The sequence below is a fragment of the Rhagoletis pomonella genome, unplaced genomic scaffold, assembly GCF_013731165.1.
Source record: "Rhagoletis pomonella isolate Grant_MI unplaced genomic scaffold, Rhpom_1.0 Rhpom_scaffold_00221, whole genome shotgun sequence".
NCBI lineage: Eukaryota > Metazoa > Arthropoda > Insecta > Diptera > Tephritidae > Rhagoletis > Rhagoletis pomonella.
Window position 1 is genome coordinate 8,931 of NW_023458775.1, and position 12,097 is coordinate 21,027.

Genomic DNA, 12,097 nt, shown 5'->3' on the forward strand with positions numbered 1-12,097 from the left:
ACGAAATGACAGAAAATAAACTTAACTAAGAGGTTACAGCTTCAACAGATGCAATAATAGATAACAACTATACAACAACCGCTTCTGAAAGAAATGCGTCAAAAAGGAGCGCTGAAGAAATAAGAAAAACTTTCGAAAACAATTTTTCTGCGGTAAATTAAAATATCGTTTCATTGTTTAAATAAACCAAAACTTTTCGTGTTGGAAATTTTCCATTCTAGTAGAAGCAACAATTGGTTTATTTGGTGATTAAATAAATGAGTACAATGTCTTCAATTTATGTACATACCTACTAGCTAATACCTGCCTACTTAGCGGTGCACCGTGAGTAGTACAAACACTGTTACATTTTTGATTCAATTAGAGCAACCAAATATTTTAATGAAAGTAATAATAAGGTAAAAAAGTGGTAAGAATAATCAAAATACATATTCACTCGGCAAAATAATAACTCTGCCTCCTTTCGTAAAGTTTGACTATTTTCCCTTTGTTTATTGAACTTTAATAATTTACTTATAAAAATACACCCCATTAATTAAAAATCTTTAAGCTTGGCAATATGTGGTGCGTTTATAATTATGACACGGGATGTATAGTTAACTCTACAAACAAAACCATATCAATAAAACTTTTAAACTTTAAACGAAATTCAGGAAAACTCATCAAAATTTCGATTTTTTTCTTTTAAATATTAAAAAGAAAATTGCATGTCTGTGTAGATGTGTAATTTTTATGTAATAAATGGCAAATTTCAAGTGGCTTAAGATCACCGTTAATTTTGGGTATTGTTTTTTTTTAAGCTGAGCAACCACCCATTTTGTTTTTGAAATACTTAAAAGGAAGTTCGAAATTGTTATGTAATTTTATGCATTTTCTTGAATTTTGTTTAAAGTTTAAAGCTTCTAGTGATATGTGTTTGGTTGTAGAGTTAACTAAAGTTTTATAAATAAGTTATTAAAATTCAATAACCTACGGAAAATGGTCAAAACATGACAAAAAGGGACACTCCTATTTTTGTCTATGAGTGTAAATACATACATACATATAAATAGTCATTGTGTTACATAAGCCCATTCCGTTTCAATTGCTCACTTTGCAGATCCATCAAAATGTCATGCATTTGTTTCTTCGCTTTGAGTTGCAAGTCGGGGTCCAGTTTTACAATTTCGTCAGTGTTATTTGTTTTTGATGCAACATGAAAGGCATTTGTTAAATTTTGTGATGCTTCGATTAAAGCAGAGGCGTTTTCATCCAAATCATTATTAATTTTTGTTCTTCGTTTTCTTGTTGCATGGACCAACTTTCTAGTGCTATTGTTGTTATTGTCATCAAACCGACCACAGTTTTGCGAAGTAACCAGAGGTGGAGTTACAATCTCATCCGATATGATTTTAATTGGTGTTGCATCACTATTAGTGTCTTCTGTAGAGATGTTTTTAGTATCTTGGAGCGACTGGATACTGCTGTTACTTGTAATTGCAAGAGGGGTAATTGTAATGAACTCTGTGTTGTCTTCGATGAGTGAAAAGGATGACTCTGAGTCAAAGCCTGGATCGAAACATTCTGCAGGCTGCAGTTGCTCCCCAGGTTCTACAAGAGAATGAAAATATTAAGCAAATTTTACGTAGCACGCGAATCGACGCTTTGCCCGGATTCACACAATAAAAGTCGTACCTGCAAACTCCACTTATTAAAATTATTCACTGATGGTGTATGCTCATTCACATGTTTTAGGAATTTCAAAGCTTCATAGAACTTCCAGCTGGTCTGTACGTTTTCGTCTCCGCCGGCAGCGCTTCTCTTTGCCTTGTCCATCCTCTGCTTCTCTGAACTGAAATATGACTTGATGTTGCACCACTTGTGCGTAACTTCATCTTTAAATACATATATGTAATATACAAACATATAATATATCTTTTAGTTATTACATGTGAACTTGCTAAAAACTTACCGTATTGAAATGGTACATTTGCTGTGAACGTTGAGTTCATTTCATCCACCAAAGCGAGCCAAAACTGCTGTTTTTTATATTTGTGCTTATATGATGGTAGCATATGATTCCATATATATTCTGCACCGTGGACTTTGTCAATTAAATGGAATACGTAGTTGTCTTGCCACTTTAATTTCATTTTTATTGTTACAAAACTGTTTTACCTCAATTTTAATTTCGTTTATTTGAATTTCGGTAATGAAACGTCAAAACTCAGCTGTTCTTCACACAGAATTTGTCTTTCTCTAACACCTTGCCGAATAGTTTTTGTAATTTGACTTTCGTCAGTTTTTTTGTTTGTATTTCAAATGAAAAATACAGGAAAAAAACGTAGTATCATACGGGCATAAGGTGTATCATTTCTTTTTAAATATAAGTAGTGGGCGATGTGAAATATAAATTTGGCGATCTGCCGACATACGTAAACAAGAGCGTTTTCTGACGCATTTGCGTTATAGCTCAGTTATGCATACTTTGCACTGCACTGCATAGAATGTCGTTTTTACGTAGAAATAACAAACCGACAGACTTCCACATACATACGTAATTCCAAGGCGAATTTAAATAAGGTGGTATCGATTCAACAATTACTTGTATTTTGTTTTTGCTTTTAGCGGGCCATTGCTAAAAATCAGTTATTGTTTCCCAGCGAGAAAAGAGCTTTTAAAGTCAAAGTGCCATACCTGTACAAAAGCGGTAACGCTACGTAAAATGCATCTAGTGAGAGTAACAGGAGAACAGATGCAGAAGTGTACGGGAACAAAAAGGTCATTTGGTTTGTTTACTTGTCATTAGTACAAGACTGATTTGGCTGAAAGATCACTAAATAACTATTAAAATCTATATAATTAATAATAATTGCATATATATTCGAATATTTCGTTATTTACTTCCATTTTTTAACAAATGTAAGGTTATTTGCTTTCACCGCGTTCTGTTTTTTTACACAAATGCAACTCTACCTATCGTTTGACACTTTTCATGAATTTGCCAGAAGAAAAACTCCGGACTAAATCTTGAAACTTCATTCTGGGAACAGTTGCTCAGTTTCTCTCACGACAGTGTTCCCAGATACAGAATTTTTGGCGTACGGGAACGACTTTGGACTAAATCCTGCAAAACCTGAAAATCGTAGACATGCTGGAACGCTCTAATTGAAAATTTAAAGGGGAAAATTTAATGTGTAACGGCCCGGTTAGGTATGGCAGTTAGTAAATTTGCTCCATTCAAAAATAATCAATTGGGGTGTTCACAGTTCGTTCCAAATTGTGTCTGAAAATGTAGACGTCTACATTTTTAGACATCTTTAGCATCAAACTGTGAGCACCCCTCTCTAGCAGTCGTCGCAAAATCGTCTCAAAACTTTGCTGGTGTTGCCAGACATTTATTCTTTGCATGCATTTTTGATATGGCGCCTTTTGATTTTGCTTCTGAAAAATTGTAATTATTTAACTTAATTACCAATTCCTAACAATTGTTATTTCTTTTCCTAGATTTGTTTCTTTTCATCAGAAATTGCGCTTAAATTAAATTCAAATACAGAAAACGTGCCCAATAAAAAAAAAAATGTGTTTAGTATTGCCATAATGCAACCCTGCTGCGAGGTTGCAAAATGTAGACGCGTAAAAAACATACCTTTGAGTGTGACGAAATGTAGACAGCGTCGTTTTCCAATTTTGTATGGGAAACAACAACACCACAGATTTTACGGTTAGAAAACGTCTTAAAATGTAGACGTCTACATTTTGAGACACTATTTGGAACGAACTGTGAACACCCCAAATACATCATTGCTAGGGCCCAATAATCAGCGTTTATACCGCTGAGTTAAGAAAATGTCATATAACAGCGCTTTCACATTATTCGTTATGATGTCGGATCGACATTTACGGTTTTTACCGAAAGTTTACCGACCACATGTATTTCAATTGGCACTTTAATATCGGTATACCGCACTGCAGTTATTAAAAAAATAAATTATTTATTTACATATTTGTTGACTCGACTTTCGACAACACACAGTTGAGTAATTCAGTCATATCGGTGTAACTAAACCATATTTAGGCTGTGTGCGAGTACGTCTAAATTGCTACCTAAATAGAGAAAAATCCTAAGGGCCGGTTACTCAATGTCTGGTTAACACTAATCTCTGGTTAAACATCTTTATCGACGTTACCGACTCCCTGTTATATGAATGGAGTCGAACACGTCGATAACAATGTTTAACCGGACATTAGTGTTAACCAGACATTTAGTAACCGGCCCTTAATCACTGGAAAGTGTCGGTAACGCAGTGAATAAGAACAATTTAGATTTTCTGAGAATTGAATTCAATAGTTGAACTGTGTAAAAGCAGTCTAACTGCCAAATTTCCGTACTGAAAATTGATAGCACCAAGGTGAGTACAATAAGGTGGTGTTGGGGCAACAGTTAAATTTTTCGCCGTGGAAATCATAACGTCAAAATGATGTGTTTGTTGTAATTCATAAAGTTATTGTGCGTATAATTTGTTGTAATTTTTTACTTATATGCATCGAAGAGTTCCATAAGTAAAGTAACTCTTCTTACCTTTTTTCTTGACAGGCTGTAGGTGTGTTTTTGGTTAGTGTGTTGGTGTTTTTGGTTCAATGAGCTAAGCAAAAGGTACATAATTTTATTTGCTGCGGCGTTACGTTGATCCGTTGGTGCGTTGACGACATTGAAAAATTTGCTGTTACACACCTTGCGTCGTGGCGCTCATTGTTTTCTAAACAAAAAACAGCTGATAAGCATATCCACAAATGTAATTTCAAATGTCAACGCATGAACGCAACATAAAAGTAGTGAGTTGGTTTACTTTTGACAGCAACTACATTGATGCATTCGTAACGGCGTCGTCTGTAACAGCTGGCATATAAAGGCACATGTTCAATATTATTTGACATTAACGGCGTGACGCATTTGCCGGCGAACGCACATACCTTCGCTTTTAGTATCTTTTGAATAAATTGTAATAGAAATGGAAGAAATTATAATAGAAATTAAATAAATTGTAAAATTTAAGAGCAAATGCCAAAAAACAGGTGATCTCAGCTATAGACAATTGTCGGCAATCAGCTGATAATGTTTTTTACTTAGGAAACTGTACGATGCTTATATGTACACGGGTAACACCACCTTGTTAAATACGCTTTGCCTGGCACACTATGCGAACGATAAATAAAAAGTTAAACTTTGACCATTTTTCGAAGTTCGAATTATTTTCGAAGCTATAGTTACATATTAACTTCTTTCGAATAAGAACAAATTATCACAATCATTGTGGAGGAATACAAGTGAGATATCTTAGGGTTGACAGATAGTTGACAGGGTGTTCAATATGGCGATGACAGTGTGAACAATATGGCAGCCAATATGGCATACAACACCGAATGGCCCGAAGTTGCAAAACTATGACCCGAATGAAACGCTTCGTGGAAATCCAGGGTTGCGAAGTGGTATTTTGTTGGAAAATATAAAAGCCAGGATTTTGTGCAGCGCCGAATTTTAAAAAAAGAGGGTTTTGTGTTCTCAAGATGAACAGAAAAGGGTTGCTGTGCTGTTTCGTTTAAGTTTTAATCTTAAGGTATTTAATTGAATATGAAAAGGATAGAAAATTAAAGCAAAAATTTACAATATATGTACATATCTGAACATTTTAAATAAAATATATATATTCACGAGAGACAAATTAAATAAAATCGGTTAGCTTTAGGGGAAATATACTTATCAGATTGGGTCAGATAGCGCTTTTACGTTATAAATAAAAATAATTCCGACTTAAATTTTATATAATTTTGGTGACGTATTTCTAAGCTGACCCTGAGATCTGTGAAATAATACATATTTATGTGCATATATTGTGTTGATTATGCTCTAAATCTAAATATGTTAATACGGTTCTTGTGTAGGTATAAACAAGGTATATTAAAAAAAATACCTCTCCATGAAAAAAATATCGTTATTTTCGTATTTAAAATTAATCGTAATTTTATGGGGGGTTATAAAAACTCGTTTTACAGGTCTATTCTGCGCTGGTAATAAAAAGTTTGTAACCGGTAATTAAAGTGTCTGTAAATTTTTAAACCCTTTTCGCATTCTGTGTACTCTTGTAACCGGTAAATTTTGTTACCATCTCATAAGCTGGTAACAAAGTATTACCCCGTGAAATATGCAATGCCAGAATTTGCACAATTCAGAATAGCTGAATTGCTGAATATTTTAACTGCATTACCAACGTTCCTAGAATCGTGGTGACAAGAACTGGTAACATTTTTTGGTAATAAAATTTTCCGGTTACAAAATCTTCGGTAACGTGCAGAATAGACCTGTAAATCGAAACTTTGCTTTTCGGCTATATTTGTTATTGGCCCTTATTATGAGTTGCATTCGATTTTCGATCTTCGCTGGTTATCGAAGATCGAGAGTGAAATTCGTATTATGAGCTATGCAACCGTGTCGAAATTTTCTTTGAGTATCGAATTTTCTGTCGAACAGAATTTTGCTTTCGATGGGGTAGCGAAGTGTTAGAAAATTGTGAAAAATGTATGATTTTGCATTTGTTTTCTTACTTTTTGGCGGGTGGACACTAATTTTAAACAATTTTTTATCAATTTCACGCAGTTTTAACGTCGTGAATACAAAACACAAGCTCGAAAGGCTGCTTTTACTTGTGAAAGAAAATCCCAATACTCAGTTGGCACGATCTCTGAGAACAAATCATAGAGCTGTCGATAGTTTTAAAATATTTTAAATAGATTTGGCTCACAAACGCCTCTTTAGACAGTCGGAAGTTTTTAGTAAATCTGTAGACAAATTTCTTAAATATATTTTATGTCAAAATATATTGTAATGACTACACTTAAACTCTCTTGAACATTTACTACTCCTGGTCAGCTCACTAAACTCTCCTCCTCTGACGAATCGTTGAACCCCAGAACTTCGTTGTACTAATTTTTGCCACGTTTTTATAAACTTGCTTTATTTTTTATTTCATTTTAATTTGCACAAAGTTACATAAATATGTATAAGCACACTATTTAGTTTGCTCGATTTGTAAACAAAGCTTCTCAGCGGTGAAAAATATACTATTGTGAACAACATAAACGACCGAAGTTCACAATAGCGCTATTCTTCATCGAATGAGCGCCATAATACCAAATGAAAATTCAATCGATCAGCACTTTCGACCACAGTCGAAGATCGAATGTAACTCATAATAGGGGCCATTATTTATTGGCCCAGATGTAAATATTGAATGAACTAATATATATTAAATATTTACGGAACTACCATTTGTATGCAACCCTGCCTATCCTATATTCAAGTAGATGTAATTCGAAAAATTTATAAACGGATTTCTTCAAATCAACCTGAGCTGCGGACATTTTGCGAATTCATTTTTAAACATTAACCACTACATTATATTAGTATAAAATACTTTCAATTAAGAAATAATTCTTATTAGAAAATAAATATGAATCGTTTTATTTTAAATATTCCAATGTATATTTTTTGTTAATGCAGATAGTGCGGATTTAACGTATTTTATACCCGTTATATGGGGAACATAAATTTAAGGCAGATTGCTTTTAACAATTTTTACACAATTTACGATTGCAATCAATTTCTTTCAAAACTATAATCTAAATGATTGCAAGTTGTATTTTTTACGATCAAAACAGATTCCGATATTAGGTATATTATGCAAATGCAATCCAATTTGATTTGAGTTATTCAGTTTTAGATACATTTATATTTTTGTGTTCGTATGGAATAGTAGTTTATGTCGGGAAGCTGGCTTTAGTATAATCCGGCATTCCCTTTATTATTTACAACACAAGGAATTTTTTGATGACCTTAACAAGAATATGGACGTGCTAGTATCGGAACTATTTCTTGCACGTTTATTTGCCAAAATTTCTTCAACGGCTCGGCGCCAGTGAGGGTATGCTGCGAATGCCGCATTATACTAAAACCAGCCTTTTGACATAAGCTACTACTCCATACGAGTGGGGCACGTGCGAAATGCTGATTTTCCCAGTTGCAGTACTGCAGTAACTCGACACCTTCCTCAGCAACAGCTCTGTCCTCTATGAGCTTCTTAATGTAACTGCTAATAAAAGAAGGAAATTTAAGAAAAATTACTATCATAGCGTTTCACTTGTAGCGTCTCACTCTTGTAGTATATTGGCTATGAAGCACCAGAAAATTTCCATCACGCATTCCATATGCCACCGATTGTCGAGGATCAATTAAAATACTGTCATCACAGCTTTTTGGTACTCCAGCAACTGGTGTGTCTATGGCGGAGTTATGTGGAGGTATTGCATGACTAAAATCAATTTGGACTCTTTGAGAACTGGCTTGTTTGTTGCGAGAGCTATTGGCATCAAATGTATGCAAATTAGATTTCCAAACGAGCAACTGTTGAATACAGGAAAAAATTTATATTATATGGGTCCGCTAAGGTGCACTACTACCGTGTATAAATTTGTCGACCTTCTAATAAATCAAGCAATCTTATTGTATCGTCATCGCCGCCAGTCACCAAGAAATTTCCACTTGGGTGAAATGCAACATCATTCTCCGGCGACGAATGCACTGTATTAGCTCGCCTTCAGCTGTCAAATATCTTAACGCGGTTACAACTTTATACTAAAGCCACCAGTAGCCCGTTTCTGTAACTTTTCTCTACCGATTATTTCTCTACTGGTAGAGAAAATACGTCACTCTCACCCTGAATATTTCTCGCTTGGTCCCTTCGCACTCACCTCTTTACACACACAAACTTGTTCCGATAAAGGAAAAACTTTTGTTCCGGATAATAATTACAAATATTTTTGTGTTTATTTATGCACAACAATTAATGTTTATCTGCGTATGTACAGAGCGTGTTTATTAAATATTTAGATTTAAACATCCACTACTAGGGCGCGTGCGCGGTGTCCGACGTTTTTGGCTGAACTGACTGGTCTCTCATTTGGCCCGATGATGGGAAGCGGCCGTGCGCGCTCGTTAATCATTTTTCGGACTTCACACCGCTGCGGCCACAGGATGCGCGCACGGCTGCTGAATTAAGTTTAAGCGGCGGCTTAAACATCGTCCCCGCCCTGCAGGAATGCGTTGCTGTTCCCTTGGCCCGTGCGCGCATGGGTGTTGGCTGCTACATGCAGCAGCGTGTGGTGCGCTAGCCCGCAGGTCTTGCAACTACCCGGCGAGTCGCATTCCCCGGTAGTGTGGGTGAGCGCAAGGCAGTTGACGCAGTAGCCTTGCGCGCGGGCTACTCCCAACCGTTGCGGCGGCTTCATCGCCTTGAAGGCCGGCACGTCCGCAATGCGTGGTACCGGTGGCAGAGCCGGCATTGTAGGCAGTTGTCTGTCTCTGCCGTTGGAGCCAGGGGGGATGCCTTCCGTGCTGCCATGATGTCTTCGATCTGGAAGTAGAAGCAAAGGCAGAGAAACGAGAAGTACTTGGGTACAATATTTAAACGGGTGGTTAAAACCCTTAATATACAAAAGGAAAAGATGTATAGAATTATTTATTGTGCTTTTGGAAGGAAGCACAGTTTGACAAGTGGCCGCGCGATAACTCCATTTTGCGTACGGATTTCTACGACACGTATGTGGTTATCAGGGCCGTGGCGAACGTTTTCGATTCGTCCCAATCGCCACTCGGTGGGGGGGAGCGAATCTTCTTTGATCACGACGAGGTCGCCTGGCTGAGGATCGCGTTGTGGGGTTTTCCACTTGTATCTCTTCTGAAGATCTTTGAGGTAATCTTCTTTCCAGCGGCGACTAAATTGGTGGTGAAGCGCTTTGACTTTCTCCCAACGGTTTAGTAGAGAGAGGTCTTCCGCATTAGGCTCGGGAATGGCCAATAGCGGTGCACCTCGAAGGAAGTGACCCGGAGTAAGTGCTGTCATATCAGCTGGATCTTGAGAAAATGCGGATAGAGGCCCCGAGTTGAGGACTGCTTCAATTCGCACCAGAAGCGTCGTGAATTCTTCGAAAGTGAACTTGTGGTTTTCTTTAAATGGATTTTAAAGCTTTTCACTGCAGATTCCCACAAGCCGCCCATGTGGGGGGCGCTGGGTGGTATATATTGCCAGTTGATGCCTTGAGGGGCATATTTTTTGACAATGTCTGCGGAACATTCGTTAAGGAATTTAACGAAGTCGCGTTCTGTTGCGCGCTGGGCGCCAATGAACGTTTTTCCATTGTCGCTTATAATTTTTGAGGGGAAACCTCGTCTGCCAACGAAGCGGGCGAATGCTGCTCGAAAAACCTCGGTTGTAAGATCCGAGCATAGCTCGAGATGCACTGCCTTTGTGGAAAAACAGACAAAAACTGCAACGTATCCCTTGATAAGGGTTGTAGATCTTAGCACCGATGCTTTAATTAGGAATGGCCCAGCAAAATCTACTCCCGTTGTGGAAAATGGGAGAGAAACTGCAGCGCTCAGGGGGTAGAGCGGCCATTATTTGGGTGCGTGTTTGTTCCTTGTAAAGCGTGCACACTTTGCATTGAAAAATGCATTTTTTAATTAGAGGTTTTAGCTTTGGTACGTAGTACTCTTGCCTTACCATTTGGAGCATTAATCGTGTTTCTGCGTGAAGAAGCAGCGAGTGTAAAAACTCCAAATATAGCTGGCAGAACCTCGATTCGGTAGGAAGAATTATTGGGTGCCTTTCATTATAGCTTAATGTGGAATGTGCTAATCGGCCATTAACAAGTAGAAGTCCGTCTTTGTCCAACGAAGGATTGAGAACAATAAGAGGACTTTTTTGTTAAGTGGCTTTTTATCTTGCAAAGCGCTTTTTTCGCTCGGAAAATGGCGTGATTGCGCTGCATTGATAAGATGAATTTTTGCATATTGAAATTCGTTATGTGTCAGATGTGGATAGGTGATTGTAGCTAACCCCTTTGATTTGTTGCGGGCATAGCTCACGAAGCGGAACATGTACGCAGTCACGCGGAGTGCTCGAGAGAAAGAAGAAAAGCGATCAAGAAAATCGACCTCTTCTTCGAGCGCGTGATATACCTCCACCTTGCGCTTTTCTGGTGGAGATGCACTGCATGCCTTTGACCTTGGCCATGCATCCATGTGGCAAGAGAGCCATTTTGGTCCGTGCCACCAGAGTGGGGAATTTGCCAAGTCCTGCGGTTTGCAACCACGGGTGCCGAGGTCGGCTGGATTGTCTTGGCTGGCAACATGGCGCCATGTACCGGTTGGAAGATATTCCCGGATTTGGGAGGTCCGATTGGATATATACGTCTTCCATGTACATGGTGGCTTTTCAAGCCAAGCTAGCACAATCTCTGAATCTGACCATAAGAATGTGTTGCACGATTCCAATTTGAGCTGTTTTCGAACAGTTGCGACCAGTTTTGCGAGTAAGACTGCACCACACAGCTCCAGGCGTGGCAAGCTTACCGTCTTCAATGGTGCGACTTTGCTTTTTGCGACCAAGAGAGTGGAATATCTTTGGTTGCTAGCATCTGCGCGGATGTAAATCGCAGCGCAATATGCTTTTTCCGAGGCATCACAAAACCCGTGGATTTGGGTATCTTGCCCCGGAGTGAAATTAACCCATCGAGGGATTTCGATGTGGCAGATGGCTGGCAGATTTTCTGCGAACTGTTGCCATTTTGCCAAGGATATAGGTTTGGCACATTCGTCCCAATCAACGCCATCTAGCCAAAGTTCTTGAAGAAGAATCTTTGCTTGAATCATCACTGGCGATAGCCATCCTGCCGGGTCAAAAAGTTTTGCGACAGAAGATAAAATTTGTCGCTTTGTGACGGCATTCGATGTCGATGCAGGCAGAATGGTGTATGAAAATTTATCTGTGAGTGCGTTTCATTGTATACCAAGAGTTTTGGTTGTGAAAGCGCTCTCAAATTTCAAAAAGTTGGAGTCGAGAAGATCCTCCTTTGGAAATTTTTCTAAAATGGCCGGATGATTGGCCGTTAGTTTCTTGAGTATGAAACCAGCTGACTTAAGCGCTTTGATCACTTGAAAAAGTGATTCAGTGGCGTTGTCAATATCATGACTTCCGGATAGGATGTCATCCACATACGTTTC

The 12,097-nt window shown here is 38.0% G+C and overlaps 1 protein-coding gene across 1 annotated transcript; it reads right to left on the reverse strand.

Moving 5' to 3' along the window:
* Nucleotides 1-692: 692 nt before the first annotated feature.
* On the reverse strand, nt 693-2,244 carry LOC118750391. The gene is made up of 2 exons (XM_036485111.1): nt 1,952-2,244; nt 693-1,874 (listed from the first exon to the last, which is right to left on the reverse strand). Exons 1-2 carry the CDS (start codon nt 2,130-2,132, stop codon nt 1,621-1,623), a joined length of 435 nt encoding a protein of 144 aa, XP_036341004.1. The 5' UTR covers nt 2,133-2,244; the 3' UTR covers nt 693-1,620.
* Nucleotides 2,245-12,097: the final 9,853 nt, after the last annotated feature.